Here is a 21,373-nt window from a genome sequence, read left to right on the forward strand (position 1 = left end):
CTCAGTCCCTTACATTGTTTTCAGGACCAGTGATACTGAATTAACTGCCAGGTAAAAATACAGAATCAGGAGAAATTATGTTAACACCTAAATTCATAGTTTTCATACTTAAATGGCCTAAGTAATAGGGTTTAATCCCTTCTGTTACATGAGGAAATAGTACTGATTCAATGTAGAAGATTGCTATAAGAAATAACTCTAGCAGTGAAAATCAGAATCATCTCAGCATAGGATCACCCACTGACAAAATTGATCTGGAATTCTGTTTTCCTTAGGATGTTACTATCAAGTTTCAGTGTGATTGTTCCATGTAAACTGTATCATTTGTAGGGACTTAAAGGCTCAAAGGGAGACATGGGGGACCCAGGTATGCCAGGTGAAAAAGGAGGAATCGGACTTCCTGGATTACCGGTATGTTTGTACTTTTTAGGATGTGTTCATGTTAAGATAAATTAAATCAGAAAAGAGGGGCACCTGGGTGGCTCAGTTGGTTAAATGTCTGACTCCTGGTTTCATGATCTCACTCAGGTCATGATGTCATGGTTTTGGGGGTTCGAGCCCCACATCAGACCCTGTGCTGCCAGCGCAAAGCCAGCTTGGGATTCTCTCTCTCCCTCTCTCTGCCCCTCCCCCACTCGCACTGTGTCTGTCTGTCTCAAAATAAATAAACTTAAAAAGAAAAAAGAGTTTTATGATTACCTGCATTCTCATCTAGTGGTTCATGTACTATTTTATTCTTAAATATTTGAGGTATTGTTGGTTAATTACTCCAACTGTGGCACTAAAACAAGTTTTAAAGCATCTAACCAAGTGAATTATAAAATAAACCTTCATGTTTTCCTGAATTATTTTCATAGAAGATAGAAAGATAGAGTTGATCACTTCAATTTAGTATGCATCAGATGGTGACAACTGATCATTTTTAAATAAACCATAATTTAAAAATTAACAAACTAAAAAATATAAGGCACTTTTAAAACAAGTTACTGTTTAAAAAGTGTTCTCTTGGTGTGACTGGAATGGTGTTTTTATGACTTTACCCCACAATTTTTACTGAGGATTTGGAAGGAAAATTTTTAAAAATGTAAAAGAAATGGAGAGATAAGTATTGTTAACCCTATTTTCAGCTAAGAACCCTGAAACTTCATTTTCATCCTCAGTAATTAAATTGTGAGATTAAAACAAAAAATATAGAAGACTTCACTGCCTTAGGCCTATTTTAAAACAAGGAAGTATATAAATGTCAATAAAAGACTGACCTTTGCTATTTAAAGTGAGCACCACCACAAAAAATACAACATTTATAATCTGATATATATAACAATGTATAAGTTTAACCAATCACACCTAACCTAGTTTTTATTTACTTTAAATTGTATTTCACATATCACCCACAGTCCTAGAGATTTGGAGAAGCTTGCTCTTTGAGACTAAAATGCAAGGGGATAAATCTTTCTTTTATATATTATGTGCATAAGACTATAAAAATTTCAAAAGGATGATGGGTTTGGGGAGAAAATTCAGTTGTTTTCTTATACTTTGGAAACAACTTTACCAACTCAACTCTTACCGGTTATTTGTAGGGTGCCAATGGAATGAAAGGAGAAAAAGGAGACTCTGGATTACCAGGTCCTCAGGGTCCTTCCGTAAGTTGATGGTGGCTGAACTTCCGCAGTTACTAAAGAACTCTAAAACAGGCCTATTATTTACCAAGTTCAATCTGTGCCAGATGGCTTATCAACAGTAGAGAGACTGTGAACCTTTTAGTTTGTCAAACTATAGAAAAAATGTCTGTCGGCCTTTTACGATGAGAGACAATGTGTCTCAGAAGTCTGAGTTAAAAGCAGTTTTTTAGGAGACTGTCTAATCCTAAGGAGAAAAAAATCAATGGTTTTCCCATAACACTTTTGGGTAGAGCTTTGTGATTACAGAGCACACTTTTTTCCCCCCTCCAGAGCCCTGATGCTGCTCAGTGAAATATTGGAGAGTTTAATAGTGATTGTGATATTATAGCATCTCTTGATGATTGCTGTCCTTTCTTTTAATGTACTTTAGATTTATTCTGGCTTTTGTAAAACAGCTGTATTTTTTTAAAGTTTTTTCTTGCTATTGTTGCTGTTCTCAAGAAGGCATTTCTAAACGTAAAGAATCAAATGCCTCACTTTTTCTAGTATCCTTCTTCCTCTGCAGCTATTAATGGCCTTAGCAGAACCCTAGCACAAGATCCAAGCCAAACTGCCTTATCTAAATGAAGTAACCAAATCCATGTTTATTTTTTGGACGTACAGATCATAGGCCCACCAGGCCCACCAGGCCCCCATGGCCCACCAGGCCCCATGGTAAGCCTCTCTTCTCTACAAAATGTAATCATGTATTTATGAGTATGCTACTAGAAAAACATGAACACATCCCTCACAACAGCCAGCTTGTATTTTGGGCTGCTCTCTGTAGAATGAACAGAAAATACGAGGTGCTCTGAGATATCTGACTTTACAGTATTGGCCTTCATTCCCAAATACGTCTCTTGAAAAGAGATAGAGTAGTTTTGTGATAGGAGAATCAAGGATAGATTTGACAAGCTTGACTCCAACCTCCAGTATGAACGTCAAAAAATCATCTTAACCAACCCATTTAGGCCATTCATAGCATAACAGGATTAATAATTGTAGCCATTAATGAATGTGTCTAACCAACTTTGAAACATTTTAATGAGATTTTAATAGGCACATTTATAAAATAATATGAGAAAAATTGTAGATGACATATATTGTTGCTTCTTTTTCTTTTCACTTTTATGGTACTCCGGTGGATCCAGTGTTCACCGCAAGTATCCCTCAGACAATGGCCATGCCTTCACAGAACTATCTGGTGAGGAAGGCAGCCATTAAGCCAGTGTAATTCTCAAAATGTCCACCTAATGGCGGTAGTGTTAAGGCTAGAACATAGAAGGTGGAGTGCTTCAGCTGCTTTTGACTGGGGCAGGATGGGTACAAGTCAGGCAGCCTCTAAGGTCACATTCGTCCCTAAGGTATCTCAATAAACTCTATGCCTTTAGTCATACAGATTAAATAAACTGTGGGTCATGTTTTCCCCCTGGAACATCACTGGAATGATCTAAGCTGCAAAGCAGAGCCCCAGACCCAATCATCTATTTCTTACTAACTGTTGTTTTCTATTTCATATCATGAAATAGTTATAATTAACATTATTTTCTTAATACTAAACTGTTCATTAAGAATTAAGCAAATGACATACTTTTGGCTTTCTTTTATACTCCCTCCACTTTAAGTTAGAAGATTAAAATTTTAAAGGCTATATCTTATTCATATCATAAAATTGATTAGTTTAAAGGGATTTTAACCATTACTAAAATAAAATAAGAATACTTGATAAAGTAACAGCCATTCCCTGAAAATGCTTATCCACTGCTTACCTAAAGGGAAAATATTATTCCAATGCAGACATATATAACAAATATTTGTATATTGCTTGACAAAAAATTTTTCCTACAGTTGTATGATTTCGCTGTTGGGTGTTTAAATACTCCTCTCTCCAAAGAGTTAATTCAAATAACTTGAAAGGTTTAAAGCAATCCACAGTAACCTTTAGGTAGTTTAGGTTAGCTAATTAGTCTCTATGGTTAGATTTTCCACAAAATACAGGAGAAAAGCCCTAATGCATGTATGCGTTATAACTTCCTTCCATTGGTAAACAACTGTTACAAAAGCCTTGAAGAATTCGTCTTCGTAAAAACAAATGCATTCTAACTAATCATGATTAGTGCTCTGTGGATAGAATCCTTTCCTTAGTCTTAAATTAATGATGCCACAGGGTCCCAAACTTGACTATAATCTCCTCGTTTCCTTCTTTCTTTAGATTCTTCTTGGGTCTAGAGGATTCAGTAACGGGAAAAGTACTTCCCTTCACCAGGACTTCTCTTTGGCAAATTTCCGTATTTTAGGACCTATCTCTATTCTGTGTAACTCAAAATATGTCACACGTTCCACCTAGATTTTACGAAAATATGGATTTGAGAAATAGGAGTAGTGTGGGTTCACAATACTTTTTTAAAATGTTTTTCTTACATATTCCTCCCTCTCACAGGTATTTAGCAGAACAAATTGCTGTTAGTGAATTTCCAATTACAGAACCGTCCAAGAGCTGGAAGGAACATTCACTAGGTGTTAACATCCACTGTCCTGCCTCTAGCTATAGCTCCAAGAAGAAGATTCTTGTTTTACATCTCTTTGGTTACTCTATACAATAATCACTTCTGTTAGGAAATAGTGAATCAATTCTTAATTAAAATCTGCGTTTTTCATTTTCAGGGACCTCATGGACTTCCTGGACCAAAGGTAATCCAAAAAAATCCCTTGATTATTGGATTTCTGTTTCCCTGTTAATCGTGGAGAAGCATGACGGAAGCATGTCTGTCCCATCTTATTTATCTGTTATATAATGTTATATAATGTTGTATAATCTTTAAGCCTTTAAGTATCCAGATGTTTAAATCTCACAACACAGAATGTCTTACAACAAATTTAAGTGATATCACCCGGAGATGAATTACTCCTCGTTTTGCCTTTTTCCATGACACTATGTAAGTTTCTTAATCACTAATCATAATATGTATACTCACAATCAACCATTTAGAGGTGAATCTGATGAGATTCTCAGACTGGTTCAGATGTTCTTTCTTATGGTATCATTAGTTGCATATTTAGGTGTAACTGATACCCCTTGTTTGTCATATAGCGGTGCTGCATCTAAATGCTTTAACTATCCAACATCTTAATTTTGTACTCCCCCAGAGATCACTGGTCTAGAATGGGGTAGAGTGTATCATGTACTCTATGCTCCGGATTAATAAGAGAACAATAGAGAATACCCCTGCTCATCAGAATTAGTGCAGCTTATATTGTAAAGATGGTTTCCATCAGTTCTTTGCTTTTGTGTAGACCAAGAGGACATTTTGGAGAGTTAAAATGAGCCCTGAAAGAAAGGTTTCTTCTTCCAGGCAGCATATGCAATGAGTTCCTATGTTCTAACCTCAGCTTTGCCACTAACAGGCCACGTCACTTTCAGCAGACTATTTACCCGCTCTGATCCTTCTTTTACTCAATTAGGCAACTGACCTCATAGTGTTGCGATGATTTAATGGGTATATTGTAAGATACTTAGCACAATATCTGGTGCAGTTGTCAATAAACACCCAATAAATATCGGTTGTTATCTTATGATTTGATGCTTTGTTCTGAATTTAAAAATTCAGGAAAAAAAAAACTCATGAGGGAAGGTTCAAGGACTCTTGAAAGCTTCTTAGTAGTGAGTTGGTGCATTTAAATGGTGAGAGGTAGGGGAACACATAAATGCAATGTTGGAGCTAGAAATCAGAAAGCTTAGAGGCAGCCCACCCTCTCCTTTAGGAACTCCCTGTGGCCCACTCAGCTTTAGGAATGCAGAAGTATTGGTTGGACCCCAGAAATCTGAGTTTCATTTTTTGGGGTCAGGCAGGTGACTCACCCATGAATGGGAAAAATTCATGCCTCTTTATTCTTCTTAGAACACCATACTTCTAGTAAGGCCAGTGTCTCAGAAGCACGGATTGTAGTTTGAGTTAAGAGCATTGTGCTGTGGGTCAGAAGGGAGAGCCCATCTATCAACTTTGTGGTCTTGGTAGTTATCTAACCTCTCTGGGTCTTTTTCCCCCACTCTGGACTAAATCAGTAGTTCCTACTCCTGGCTTCTCCTTGGATTTTAAGGCACTACTTAAATAATAGGTTTCAGAAAATTATTAAATTTGGAAAGATCTCGTAGATTACCTGTGATAGTTCCTTGATTTTATAGATGATAAACCATAAGTCCATGAAATTTAGATTATTTGCCCTAAGTTACACTGCTAACTAAATGACTAATCTGGGACTAGAAATTAGGTCCAGAGTTGAAATTTGGTCTTTCTGACACTACATTTGATTATTTATAAATTCAACTTCTCAGTTCATGCCCACTCATGTTAATGTATGATTCCTCACCACAGAATTCTGTGGCCTACCAAGGCGGCCCTGCCTATTCATCATCTCAAGACCTCTAGCTGAAAGTCCATACACATACATACAAAGCCATCAATCTCAAGTTGAGACCAGTTAACTAATGCTGACTGTTGAGCCTTGGCCTTAACCTCCCCTTGACTTTAGCTCTGTGACATTCCCAGGACCACCCTTTACTGATCACAGCACATTTGGATTTCCTACCGTGGCAGCGCTGCAAACGTCCTATCTTCAGAATCCCCAGAACCCATTAGGTCGTGGTGGTGTGTTCATTACTTCGTGACCCCTTTGGAAATTCAAACACTAAGTGGGGTCCTGGACTCTATGTTTAACAAGCATCACACTGATTTTCATCAATCGGACACCTAGGGAAAATACCTCCCAGGTTAATAATCCTTCCTGCCATGTAAACACAATCTCTCCTGCTCTCACGCCTATCCAGCGAGACTCTATAGGGCATTTGAGACTCCATCTTCCTTTCACAAATCTTCCCAGATTTTTGTGATGAAATTAATGTCTGTACTTAAAAGTTGGAAAGTGAACAGGTCAGAACTCTATTTCTGCTGCTGATAGAAAATAGATGTACTGTATTCTTTTAAATATCAGAGTCAAGAGAATTTGTCACTTACCATGGCTTTTGTAATGTCACCTGAGGTGAAACTTCAACTTTATTTATTATAACATTGGGCAGATGGACAGTTATCAAAACTACATTTAAGTACTGTGGTCTTCATAGTCTCTTCTGGGATTGGCTATTTGTTGTCTCTTCTGTTGATTAATCCATGTAGGGATCTAACTTGGCAATGTCCATGAATGAGGACTCACTACATGGCAACACTTCAAACATCAGCTGCTACATTTTTAGCTCATTCCCCAGGGTAAAATGCTTAAAGGCTTAAAATATGTGTATATAACACTGTCCTGCATATTCCAGTTTTTCAGTCCAGCAGAGTGGGTTTTTCTACTGAGCCTCCTTCAACATCCTCCACTCTGTCTCTGATTTGCTTGGTGAGCAAAAGGTACCATAACACCAGTTTCTTTGAGGTAGATCTGAAAAATTCTAGAACTCAGTCGTACACATTTCAATTGCAAGGAGTACGCTTTCTCAGGAATTTCCTAGAACGTTATTTGCCGATTTCAGTTTATTAATTTTTTTACAAATGTTTGAAATGAATGTTGAACTGATGCAAAACAAGTCTAGCCTCACTCTGCTGTTACCTAGAACTGGAATCTGCAACCATTTCAGAGACTGGCTCTCTTCTCTCACAGTTAAAGCACCCATGATAGCAACCAAAATTGGCATTTGCTTTTGCATTTAGGGTGAACCAGGGTTAAATGGTGTTAAAGGATTGAAGGGTGAACCAGGTCAAAAGGGTGACAGAGGACCCCTTGGTCTTCCAGTAAGTAAAGAAAACTTTCCATTTCAGTGCAAATCTCAGACTTTTCTTTCTACCCTAAGTAACAACTCTGGTTTACTCAGTGACTATCTCACATTTGAGGTTTCTGTGATTGGAAAACATATTATAGTAGAGCAGAGCTTAGCCCAGTTTTGTTTGATTCCTGCTCTTGTGTCAGAGGAAGACCCATGACAAACAGTGCTGTCCATGTTCTGTCATTCAGTTACACACATGCCAACCTTCCTCTCTTAAGGCTGATGATTCTTCTCCCATCACCCTGCCCTTTAAAAAAGCATTGTGCTGATTATGTCATAATTTCTCACAAATGTTTTTATAATTTAGTTCAGTTTAGAACCCTCCCTCAATTTTATTTCCTCCTTCAGTACCAAAAACTGTAGCCCTCTGTTGGGTGGCAGGTATGCAGTTAGCCATTGCTGATGGCGTGAGGTCAGCACTGTGGCTCCTTACATTAATCAATCATATATCATGGTCTAAGTGTTGTGTGTTATCTGTTTTGAAAATGCCCTTTTATGAGGTTCTTTTGGCAACAGTGAAGGAGAGTATGGAAGAAGTATTTTGCGGTTGTTTTGAGATTTTTATTTTTAATAAAAAGGGAATTCTCATCTGCCATGCACTTTAGGCCAATCTTCTTTCCACAACTAAAAAGAGATTTTTAAAAAGGACGATTAAATATGAGGTTTTAGGTTAAAGGTTTTAATATGCTGACTATTCAGTGAATGAAGATAGAAGGCAGTAAAGAACATTATAGATTATGTTATTAAAATAAGACATAAAGTTGGTTAAAAACAGCTCACGTGAATATTTTACATATAAAAATGTTAGTTGCCTACTTATTTCGTGGTGCCTACTTATTTCACTTTAAGTGTTAAGTATCCTTACAGAGATCAGGCACATAGTGGATGCTTAATATGTACTCACTTATTGAATGAATGATACAAGCCTTGTGTTAGACTATAGGTTAAATCACACCAATTAGACCAATGGACCATGGGCACAAAACCTCTGTGACATGTGTGAGTCATTAGTTCACATTCCAGGTAAATATAATGTTATACTCTCAGTACAAAAATTTTACCATCTCCCTGTTTGTTTTTACGTGCTATAATAATGGTGACTCTGAAGAAAGTACCAGAAGACAAAAGAAAGTCTGGATTTCTATTTTATTAAACCCTTAATCCAATTTCTTTAAAGTTTATCTTAATTCCAAATTTAGGGCTAGTGACAATTTTTATGCAACATTTCGCCAAAAACTGTACATATGCTAGCATTAAACAACAACATAACATTTTTAAAAATTTTAATCATTGCTAACTAAAGATGTATTTTGCATGTATAGTCTGACTCATACTAGGACTCTACAGAAGGAATTGTAAAATAAAAAAACTAAAACTACCCGAATATAATGGTAGATAGCATCATTGGTAGAGTCTGCATCTGGAATAGGTTTTTTTCTTCCATTTTTTATTATTAACTATATCTGCAGCATAAAATGGGAACATAGTTCTGCAACCTTGCCAAGAAAATTTGTAGGGCTAGTGTATTGTCTTTCTTAAATACTCCTTGATTTAATCAATATTTTTAAAGGACTATAAGTCAGTAATTGAGTTTTGGGATACAAAAGTCATATTCAAAGAAGTAATTGTGCTAATTCTTAAAACAAGCATTGAAAGTGTCATATTTTATCACACACTATGCATAGCTTGGAGATCAAGGTAAAAAAAAAAACACGTCACTTAGGAACAACATTGCATTTTTAAAGCATTTCCCTTTCAGACGTTGATGCAATGATTATTTGAAGTGAATTGAAGAGCAGTTTTGTTTGGGACAGTTATTTTTTGTTTGGACTCATGAAATTTTCCCAGCTTTTTCCTGTTCCTAGAAGTCCCTCTAGTGGTAACTAATGTGAACACAGTAAGAACAACCCAGAAAACAATGAGTATTATTCATGTAAAATCCAGACTCATTCTGGCATGTTAAAATTCTGCATTTGTTATTCAAAAGTGCTATTTTAACAACAAACAAACAAACAAACAAACAAACAAAAAACTAGAGTCTTTTTCTTCTCTGAAATGCTAACTTTGATTGATTATTATAATGAGCCCTTTCTTAGGTTGTTGGCCACTTTTTTTCAAAACCTAAAGAAATCTATTGTGAATAGTACAGTCTTTAGAAAGTGAGTATCATATGGAAATTAGCACTTTGTGACTTACCAGTAATTCCTAGAAAGCCTACTTTATAAACCTCATTGACTTGATTTCTGAAGAATTTGTCGAATGGAAATGTCATTAAAATGCCATCATCTGTGGGGCATCTATTGTCACGTGTTTCGTTGTTTTTTTTTTAACTAACAATTTGTAGCAATGTGATATTCATCCCAGAACCCTGTGACTGCGTATTATGTTGTTTGAAGCGTTACATTTGTTCATTAGTACCTCATACTAATCTCTGTTCTTGTCATTCGTGTTATACCCACCAACCCTGCTACCAACCAAATCACACAGGGAGCATCTGGCTTAGACGGGAAGCCAGGATCCCGGGTGAGTCAGTACCTCATCTTGCTCCAACATGTTTTGTGGCTATGCTTTTGTGCTTCAGGACAGACTCTTTTGCCCCATGTACTTTCATCCAATGATGAGGGCTTCACGGGACTGGAGGGAAAGAAGAAGATGTACAAAGATAGTGGTACAAAACGGAAAGTTGGACAGAGCAGAAGAAGCCTCAGTTCCAGTCTGGATAATTTGCTAGGTGGAGAGAATGGCCAGTCTAACTGGCTTCATTAACTTAGAAGCCTAGACAAAGTTTTCTATAACTAAAGGACAGTTCCCATAATTCCATGAGCAAGTTCCTCTGAAGGGATGAAAATAATGTGAATTTATTTGAACTCACTCTTCCTTTTATGTTTCTGTCCATATTAAAAATGTAACTTCTTTCCTGGAACTAACTTTCAGATCTTTGTTCATCGAAGTGACCTGTCTGTCTTCTGTCATTTTGTCTCTTTTCTTTGGTTCTTAACAGTTCCATCTCTTAAAGTTTAGCCACAGATAATCAGTATTCAGAAGTCTTCTGAAGATGAACTTTGAATTCAGGCAGTAAGAAGATCAGATGAGATGATAAGAATTCACCAATATTAGAATGAGTTTAAGCCCTAAATTATTTCATATCGCAAAGCTGTAATAGAAAAAAAGAATAGTTAGAACAGAAATATGAATAATAAAAATAGTATATAATATATATAATATAATAAATATATTATAGATATTATAAGTAAAAACTGTGCTGGAATACTTCCTACATTTGCAAATATTAGAATACATTCTTTGCAAATAAGGACAGTCTTCTTGAAAATGAGTAAATCACTTGAAGTCCTTGCTACATCTTTAAGAATCCAAAAGAAATTCCAAGCTTTTCAATTCTAAAAACCTGCTTCAGGCAGTCATTATTTTCACTGGACCTAGTGTTCCTGTATTCATTCAGTCTGAGACAGAAATGCTAATCCTGAGCCAGGAGGCCAGAGGGCAATTATGCCATTAAATCAGCCGGCTGCCGGGTTTATGCCTTGTAAGACTGTAGCAGAAGCTAGGAGAGTAATTCCTTCCCTCTGAGCCCCCTGCTGCTCCCAACAGAGCCGGAGAAAGTTTGGTTTGAACAGTTAAACACTGTTCTCATTTACTTAATATTTTTTTCCACCTGTGTAACTGTTCCAGCCTCTTAAACAGCTGAAAACAAAGCTTCGTGGCCGAGGAGTGTGAGAGTGACAGTGGGTGGAGAATGGACGAAGGGAAAACACCTCCATTTCTCTCCTTAAGATTATGGGGGCAAAGTGAAGATGTTCCATGAAGTCAGGGAGGAAGTATATAATTAAATATGACTTACAGTTTCTCATGTGTACTCTTCATTAAAATATGCAGTTACATAACTCACCCTTTTTGCATGGGTTTCTTGGAAACTGCTGGCCAGAAAGAATCAAGTATAAAGCACTTTGAAAGGAGATGAGTCGTCTTACTGACTTTCTAAGGCATCATTCACCCAGGAAAAGTCCAGGATAAAATATAACTGCTTTTCTTATGGCCCTTTGGATATGTCTCTATCTTATTTTTGTCTTTTTTTTTTAGGGTACAGATGGCCCTATGGGACCCCATGGCCCTGCAGGTCCCAAAGGAGAAAGAGTAAGTTGCTCCTGAGGTTATTAAGCTGTGACCTAAAAAAAACACACTGTGGCTTTTCTGGCTTAGCTGAACTGAACTGTTCATTTCCCAGAAAAAATAAAGGACCATCGAACACATTCAATGAAAATATACCATCTTAAGTCCTAATCAGAGCTCTCACACGGAGGGAACAACAGAGTATTAAATAGAATGTGGCTGCCTTAACAAAAAATAATGAATACATTTACATAGCTAAAATAAATAGCTCAGACCATTCCTTCTTAACCCATAAGGAAGATATTTGCATTTGGCTTGAATCCAGAAAGTTGAAGTCAATGGGGCTAAAATTTCCAGGACTACATATTCTGGTTGATAATCTTTTATATAAAGCTACTGTATTCACTCAGAGTAAGTTATAACTTTTTTTTTAAAGGAAATTACAAAACCTAAGTATTCTCCACACAGTTACACATGCTCCTTTATTTATTTATTTATTTTAGCAAAAGAATAGGCCGTCTATCTTTAACCATAAGGAAATAATTTCAGTGCATTATAGAACAAAAACCTTTCACTAACCTCCCTATTGCGAGGCCATGTTTCCGTATCCTTGGGAGAAAAAAAAAAAAGACATTCAGAGTGGAAGATAAATATCTGACACAAAAAAATGTATCGCAGCGTCAGCAGCTGGTCATCTGTCTGGAACTTTTCTCCCTCTTTCTCTATTTTTCTCCCACTTTTTCTTTTCTTCACTTCGGAAAACTTAGAAGTTTTGTGTGTGTGTGTGTGTGTGTGTGTGTGTGTGTGAGTGAGTGGACTTGTGTCATCAATTTCCCCACCATCCAGGATAAGCTGGAAAGAAAGATGCAAGGGCTTCACAATGTTGGAATGATTCATTGTGCAAGTTGCAGGTTTTTAAAACTAGATAGAGTTTCTTCAGTCTGGGGTAATTTGCTTTAAAACAGAGGGCCACGTAGTGATTTCTTTGGCAAACATCCCAATTCCATAATTCTATGTTCTGTAAAATGAATTCATTCATTCAGTAAATATTTATTACATTTTGTGATGTATAAAACACAGTGTACTCCTAGTGTGAAATGCAAACACTTCTCCCATTTGTGGAGTCTATTTTGCCAATTTGCTCCAGTGAATTGAATAATACCATTATAATTGATTCATCATCCTATAACCTTTTACTAATACTATATATTACTATTAGAATAATACCATTATTAGTATTAGTATTAGTATTACCATTATTAGAATTAGTATTAGAATAATACCATTATAATTGATTCATCATCCCATAACCTTTCACTAATACTATATATATATATATATATATATATACACATACACACATATATATACACATACATACATATATATGTATATATATACATATATAATCTTAAAACTGTAAAGGAAATAGCTATTTCCCTGACCTAGCAGAGTTTATAATCTAAGTGCAGAGAAAAAAAGTATCAGCAAGAAATAACCAGATCATGAGGCCAAAGTGAATACAAACAGTACAGAAGTGTACATACAATGATGAGGAAGTCTGGCTTCATCCAAGAATGCTTCTAGAAAGAGGTGAGTCCTAAAGGAATGAATTATCTGAATCTGCAATTGTCTTACTTCTAAACTCAAACCGACTTAAGAAGATCACCTTCATTAAAAATATTTAAAAGCTAAGAGGCTCATGCTGCTGATGCATTGAAGCGTTGTATCAAGAAATCCAGCACGTGTCCTAAAAATGGAGCAGCAAATCGCAAGTCGTCTTTTGGCAGAATGCCCTTGGGGCTCAAGAGGGTTTACCGTATGGTAAATCAGCTGCTACTTCCGATAGCTCCTCGGTGTCACAAGAATATCAGGTATCGGCGCTGGGGCAGGATTAACTGGGAGAGCAAATGAAATCGCTAAGAATTTTTGAAGACATAGTTTAAGTCAAATGGTGTGCAGTGTGAAGTGTTACACTTGTATTTACTCAGCACGTTAACTATCTTCACTGGCTCGCGTATCAGTACTCTCCAAGTGCCCCTCACCCAAAGTGTTAAACTGGAGTGTTATTCTCAAAGTTAATTGACCGAGGTGTCACCTGGACTCTCTTGAAGAAGTTTCCACTTTTAAAGAGGGAGGAATCAGGAATCCATTCTAGATAATTCCTCAGTGTGGGCATGCAAGTTAAAGAGCCTGAATGAAATGAGACCAGCCTAAAAGAAGACTAACATTGGACGTTGTCATTCAGAAATTGTCAAAAACGTGAGTGACAGCATGAGCCCTTCAAGCACCTGGTGGTCCCTGCCTTGAGCTGATTTCTTCATCTGGCCTTGTCAATGCTTAGGAACTCTGTAAAGGGTGTTAAATTTGAGAGGTTTAAAAGTGTTTCAGGAATTATTTAATCCAGGAGAAGTTACACGTTCGAGTCCCTATTTCATTTCATATCTCATATTCAAATTAATATTTCACTCCTAAAAGTTTTCTAGCTGAGACCATTAGGATGCCTTTGGCTCTAAGTGACAGAATCCCAACTCAAAATGGCTTATGCAATAAAGAAACTAAATATTGTTTTATCTAACAAAATATTCAAAGGAGGGACTCTCTGCTCTGCTTCTGTTCCCTTTCCACATGCTGGCTTTGTCTTCTGATCACAGGCAAACGGGTCACCGTCCCTACAAACCTCCTCTCCAATGAGGCATCATCTTCTCCTTAGCAGTGAGCAAACCTTCCCCATCACTTCCCCCCTGACTTCCCTCAACACCTCATTGGCCAGAGTCCGGACACATGTCCTCTTCTGAAGCAGTCACTGGCGGGTGAAATGGAATTGTCATTACCTTAAAGTAATTGTTTGGGGTGAGCAATTCTGTAAGAGGAGTTCCACAAACAAATGTCTTTGTGACAGCTTAATTCAAACAAGTCATGGTATATTAATTTTAAAAACAAAAGAAAGCCAATAAAGCTGAAGGTACTCAGAGGAGGGGAAAAGGGAATAGGTCTATCAGAAGAATCTGTGGAGATTTTTCAAGACCTACTCCAGGTTATGCGAACCCTCTTTTTAAACCCCCACCTCCCACTACACCCCCCATCCTACCCCCACACGCGCACACATATACACCACCACCATCACCACCATTTAAAAAAATCAGGAAATAACACTGCCAGATCAAACAGAAAGAAATTTATTTTGAATTGGTAGCCAAACCCTTTTCATTAAAAATAAGACTTCTGATTGTATATTAATGATGATAGCTACCACTTATGTATGAGACATATTATTTGATGACATATAATTTGATACTTTATAATCACATTTAATCTTCAGAACAAGTCTTGCAGAATATGTATTATTCTTCTTATTTAACAGCCAATGAAGCTAGGGCATAGAAAGGTTAAGAAGGTTACCTAAGACCACACAGCCAGTAAATGCCAAACTGGAATTCAAATTTAAATCTGTTTGATTTCAAAGCCTGGCAGCCTTACTGACTGACTGGAAATTGTTCTTTCAGTAATAAACATAAAGCAATAATGAGTAAAAGTTCAACAAGCTTTTATCATATTCACTTTCGCTAATCTCCCTACACATCTATATGTGCCTCTAGGTGACAGGGCCAATTAGCCCCACCAACGCCTCAGTTTAGGTTAAAGAAGAATGTTAATAGTGACTTGAAATTTGCTCACATGGGAATCTGGAGTACAGAGGCACATGGCATAATGCTTGAATCTGCACACACAGCTACCAGCTGAACTTTGCATTTTAGCCATGAAAAGATTTGCTAATCTTTAAACTTCTTCAAAGGTGTGATAAAAGTAGGTAACATTTTCTTCTTGGCCACTCATATAAATATCACCATTACTCCTGAAGTTCGCATGCTAACTACTGACAAGCACCTTAATTTTACAGCTGGCAGCAAAAGGAAACACTACTTGCAATGCAGAACATTTCTTTATCTCTTTATTATAATTATTTCGTATTTATGGATCCACCCCCAATCTCACCGTATTCTTTATAAGTATTCAAGATTATCATTACCACGTATATTGTTATAGCTGGGGCTGCTGTTCTATTTAAATAGGCTCATGGAGAGCGAGTGATGAAGGTAGTAAAAAGCTACCTTCTCAGACATTTATTTATTAGAAGGCATAGAAGTGTTTAAACTCTCTTTTTCAGAAAGGAAGCAAAACATGCACCTGATCATACTGATGTGACTTGATTAATTCAAATATGATTTACTCATGTGCCAGACACTATTCTAAGCCATGAGGATGTGGTAGGGCCCTGGCGCCCCAGTGTGCATGTTCTAGTGAGGGGCACAGCAGGGAATAATCGTGCCTATCTCCTGGTGTTGGGGGCCATAAAATAAAACACAGCTCTGCAAAGGGCCAGGGTGGTCAAGGAAGAGGCCTGCTGAAGAAGAGAATTTGATAGAAAAAAAACAACAACATTTTATTCTTACATTTAAAAAATGTAGTAACTTAAAATAGTGAGTAACAGATAAATGTTTCACACTAATGCCAAAGAAACCCAAGTATAGCACTCTAGATATGCAAATCCTTCGCACAACTGGATAGCAGTTCTGTTACCTACTGCCCTTCTTTCAGAGGTAATTTGGTAAAATATGCAAATGTGGGTTTCTTTTACTCTGTCACTGACAGAAACCCCTAAAGAGCCTAAGTCATTGGAATGTTGATAAAATGGTACCTCCAATGGAGGCTTTATACACAGGCCATTAGGGAAAGTGTGTGAATGTAGGCATTTGTGTATGATTTGAACTTTACGGCTTTCATTTTAGGGTGAAAAAGGAGCTATGGGAGAGCCTGGACCCAGAGGACCCTATGGTCTGCCTGTGAGTTCTGTCTCTTTTTCCACCTCCAGCATGCATAGATGACCTGACACCAGCACGGTTAACCCTTCCCCCGTGGGGCAGACTAACCACATTAGAGGAGCAGAGAATCACCCACTAATTCTCGATGACACCAGTGTAACCATGTCCTTCATGGGTCATATTCACATCTATTCTCAGACACACACACACATACACACACACACACACACACACACACTTCTGGAGATGGAGAGGATCAGAGATTATCCACTAGATCAAAGGTTCTAACCTGAAAGTCAGATTTCAACACGCTCCCTATGCCATCTCACTAGGCGCCCATAACTGACACTTCCTTGGAAGGTCACTGCCAAAAGTGGGTGTGAAAGTGTCACTTAGTTTCTTCAGACTTTATCTGTCCCCATAGGTTATTGACTAAAACTACTCTTGCTAATAAAAGTTATTTCTCAAATTGATATTTACAATGACTTCGATGTTTCTGACCTTTCTAAAGTACTGCAGTGATAAGAGATCTTTAGAACACAGAATGTTAATAGTGTTCTGTCTTCTGAAAATTCCCAATTATATGATCTTCAAACTGAGGCTTCAGGTTTACTTCAGAACACTAACTTGGGGTTGATTATAAGTGATTTGATAGGGTAGGGTAGGACTGCAATAGAAAAACATATACTCCATTGAAGTTTTTAACCCCTATATACCTTCCACATGCCTTATAACCTTACAGGTTTTATGAACCAAGATATAAATTTAAATCAGGATTACTTCAGTGCTGAAAGAGATGCTGATTTTGAAAGAGATTACAAAATCTAATTGACGGAATTAAAGCAACTTTTCAGGCACTTTGGATGGCCCTGTTGTGTGACACAATAGGGTCTTTGCCCTGGTAATCTTGCACAACCGTCTTATGACTCCTTTTATATTTGGGGATCATGGATTGACAAAGTTTACTTAACAACAGTTTTTAAGTTGTGACCCTCACACCCTCAATATTTATAGACAAGGCGCCCATCTAGCCAAATTAAAACGATACTTAACAATAAGCAGGTTTCACATTCTTTACTCATTTATAAACCAAGTACTAAGTTATCAAACCGAAGCAGTATTGATTTGCATAGTCTATTAATGCTGGTATGTTTTTCAGTCAACTAAACAGCATCTGTGTTTTCAGCTTACTCCTGGATTGATAAAGTGGATACCAAGCATTAAACTTCAGTGAAATATCTGGCTATATAACCTAATACATAATAAAAAAAATAGTACCATGACCCTTAACTACAGCATTAACAGTCCCTTCACTTGATTTGGTGAGAGAAATTGGTATTACTAATCAATAAAGACTCTTTTTCACATCTCTGAAGTAGTTGTTCTAATACTAGTGTTGCATGTCCAGGCAGCCTTAAACAAACACTAACCTATTCATGAAATTTAGGAACACTAATGTAGCTACTATGGTTCTTTGGCAGGGGAAAGATGGAGAGCCTGGTCTTGATGTAAGTAACTTGTACAATGAACATCTTCCTGTGACAATAGATGCTGATGGTCTCCATCATCAATAACAGCAAGAATACCTTTTTCTAGGCACGTAGTTATTCGTACAGCGTATACTGCTGTGCGTGTAGACAGCAATAAAAAATACGCCACTAGTGTCTGCATGAGATAAACAGAAAGGCCAAACACAGAATTAGTGTAAAGTTAATAACTGACAGTTAATAATGGCACTTCAAAATACTTTCCCAAATTAGGGACACCCCCTGCACATCGGCAGTTGAATGACTGATTTTAAACTCTGCGGAAAATTGGAATATCTTTCACATGCTACCTTTAAGGAATGGTGTGCTGTGTTTATTCTCAAAGCTGCTATGCAATATTTTTTCCTTTTAGCATAAAGTGTCTATACACCTTATAATAACATAATTCTATAAAAATAGAGAATGTCAAAAGTATATGCCTCTTGAAATGATCACTTTATTATGTGAATATAATAGTAGCCTGTATTATGTAGTACTATTACATTAGGTAATAGTAGTTACTTTTTCTTCAGCACCTGTTATGTACAAGCATAAAATGCTGAGGTAAGTGCTTTGCCCAAGGCCACACAAATCAGTGAACTTGCCAGGATTCACACTAGGATCCTGATATTCTCTCCACTAGACATATTTTAGGAGAAAAAGCAAGAAATGTGTTTTATATAGATAACTGAAATGTTAGACAGCTATTGCTTCAAAGTGCTACTTTAACTATCTAAATTTTGAGATTATTGGTCATGCCATTTCTCTTCATATTTGCGTTCAAGAACATGAAGTCTTACCTTTTTTTAAATATGATTTTGCCACAGTTACATTAATAGTTCTTTTTGGTTTGCTTTTTATCCTATAGGGCTTCCCTGGTCCACGAGGCGAGAAGGGTGATGTAGGAGAAAAGGGAGAAAAGGTGACCTCTCCATTCTAGCACGTGCCTGTTTGATTTTTCTCATGCCATGTGCTTTTCTGTTCAACCTGTGTGATTCTTTCATACATCTAATTTTTCTCCATCCTGTGCTCCAAAAACCCACTGATGCCTGATCTAAAAAACCAGGTCTTCACAGAGCAATGAAGGCTATGGCCCTAGAAATAAGAGCACAATCTAGCATAGAACAAAAAAATTTAATCTCCAGATTGCCAGGCTACAGTCTTTTGACCACCTGGCACCAATTTGTTGAAAGATGTAATGTCTGGGGATTCTTGAAAATAAAATAAAAAGGCATTTATTACATTAAAGTAAAATTAAATAGCCCAAATCTGCAAGGGTCTTCTGGCAGAGCTCACCTACCATGTAAAACCAGCATCTAATTTATATGGACAACATTCCCAGTGGAGAGACAAAAGATGTGTCCTGTGTCGTGATTGTTTGGTTGGAAAACGGAGAGCAAGCAGTGTGACTGATAAACCCCAGGGAGTCCACCGTTATGCAGGGGGTAGGACTCACCCCCTCCAGGTGCTGGAGATATTTTTAAATGAAGATATTCGTGTATTTTATGACATTAGTGTTTAGGTTCTGTATCAGGACCATTGGCTCCAGGGGATATAACAGCCAGTATCAGGCAAATTGGTTTTATGTCTGAAAGCAAAATTTGGGTTATGGATTTTTAAAAACATTTTTTCCTTTCCTCTCCCCTTTGAACAATAATTTTGGGCCTTGAACAGTAATTTTTTACATTGAGTACAGCAAGAGAAGTAAACAGAAACTCAGTACCTTCATAGAATAGTGAAAATCTTACAGTGGCTGAAATTGTACTTTCCCAGTTCAAATTTAAACCAATTCTATTTCTCAGATTAATTTATGTCCTGCTGTACTTAACAAAACACTGTTTTCAAAACCCTATAAATTCTCTTTAACGGTGAAATTTATTGCTGTTGAAAAACAAGGCCAGGGCCGCCTGGGTGGCTCAGTTGGTTGAGCATCCGACTCTTGATTTCAGCTCAGGTCAAGATCCCAGGGTTGTAGGATCAAGCCCTGTGTCAGTTGCGCACTGAGCATGGAGCCTACTTAAGATTCTCTTTCTCTTTCCCTCTGCCTCTCTCCCCCACTCAAGCTCTCTCTGTCTCTAGAAAGGAAGAAATCAAGAAAAGAAAGAAAGAGAGGGACGGAGGAAAGGGAGAGAGAGACAAGAAAGAAAGAAAAGCAAGGCCAAATTAGAATGGTCAAAGAAAGAAGGGTATTAAGCCTGCTGTGTGTTCTTTAGGCCTTAGACATTACTTAGCTTCCCACTGGTAAGACAGCTCATGTCAGTGGTTATGTAAAAGCACCATCATCATCATTATCAATATCACTGCATTTATTGAACATTTATTATATGCTTTCCCAAAAGCTTTATACATGCTAAGTCTTTTAGTCCTCATAACACACCCCTGATGTTGGTGCTGTTACAATCCCCATTTCACAGATAAGGAAACTGAAACCTTAAAAAAGTTCTTTTCTTTTAAATTATAAATGCTAATGATACATGGCACATGCTAATGATAATGGTACATGTTTTGGTTTGAGATAAATTGTACATGTGAGCCTTCAGCCCAAGGTGTATGTACTTCAAAGATTATAGGCATTTATTTTATATTTACCTAATGGGTTGTATGAGTCTAAAATCTTAGTCACTCAAAAGTATGTCACCATTGTGGGGATACTCATTTTAACGATCTTTTAAATAAAGAAGAAATTATCAGTATTATAACTTATGAAAACAAAGCTACAAGTTTAATCCTCAGAATAATATTAATCACTCATACAAAAATATTTCCATATTTCAGATTCCATGATTAGAAGTCTTACATTCAGGAAAATTAGATCCAAATGTGAACACTTTATGTATATCATTTTTTGACATGGGAGATAAAAATTAGCAAGAGCCCTCATGTGCTCATGCCCATAAGGACAGATGGTTTTGTGTCACATAGGGAATCACTAACTGCTACAAAATTATGTTGATTAGTAGTAATGCTGATTCATTATTCTTTGTACAATAGTGTCTGTTTTCCATAAAGCTTGAGGTTTGCTAAAATATTACTGAAAAAGGATTCCTACAGCCTGTTAGAGTCAACATTCGTATGACAACACTATTCTGTCAAGTATTGATCTGTTGACTTACCAAATAATGAATTGAATTCTAAATTATTAATACTCAACACACCTGTCTGACCTATGTGATGAAGAGTCCACAGCCCGCTGGGAAAGAAAAGCTTACCCAAACAAGTTTAAATCAATTTTATGTCCTGGCATTGACGTTATTTGCTGAGGAAAGATATTGACTGAACTTGCATGAGTGAACAATTTAGTCCTAAATGCTCCTCCCATCCTACTTCCTGTCACACCTGCTCGCATTTCACCCTGGATTCTTAGGTCTTTGTCTTTGATCGTGATTAACCAAACCACACGGAATTTCTCTTTTTCCC

At 37.1% G+C, this 21,373-nt stretch overlaps 1 protein-coding gene across 1 annotated transcript in view; it reads left to right on the plus strand.

Moving 5' to 3' along the window:
* Window positions 1–21,373, plus strand: part of COL25A1 (collagen type XXV alpha 1 chain) — a 471,130-nt gene that overhangs the window by 441,280 nt on the left and 8,477 nt on the right. Inside the window, exons 25-32 of the mRNA XM_047856433.1 lie at window positions 331–411; window positions 1,584–1,646; window positions 2,289–2,339; window positions 4,329–4,355; window positions 9,967–10,002; window positions 11,578–11,631; window positions 16,398–16,451; window positions 18,825–18,878. Coding sequence (XP_047712389.1) covers window positions 331–411; window positions 1,584–1,646; window positions 2,289–2,339; window positions 4,329–4,355; window positions 9,967–10,002; window positions 11,578–11,631; window positions 16,398–16,451; window positions 18,825–18,878 — 420 coding nt within the window. The remainder of the gene's footprint in view (window positions 1–330; window positions 412–1,583; window positions 1,647–2,288; window positions 2,340–4,328; window positions 4,356–9,966; window positions 10,003–11,577; window positions 11,632–16,397; window positions 16,452–18,824; window positions 18,879–21,373) is intronic.

The sequence above is a fragment of the Prionailurus viverrinus genome, chromosome B1 (genome assembly GCF_022837055.1).
Source record: "Prionailurus viverrinus isolate Anna chromosome B1, UM_Priviv_1.0, whole genome shotgun sequence".
Lineage (NCBI taxonomy): Eukaryota > Metazoa > Chordata > Mammalia > Carnivora > Felidae > Prionailurus > Prionailurus viverrinus.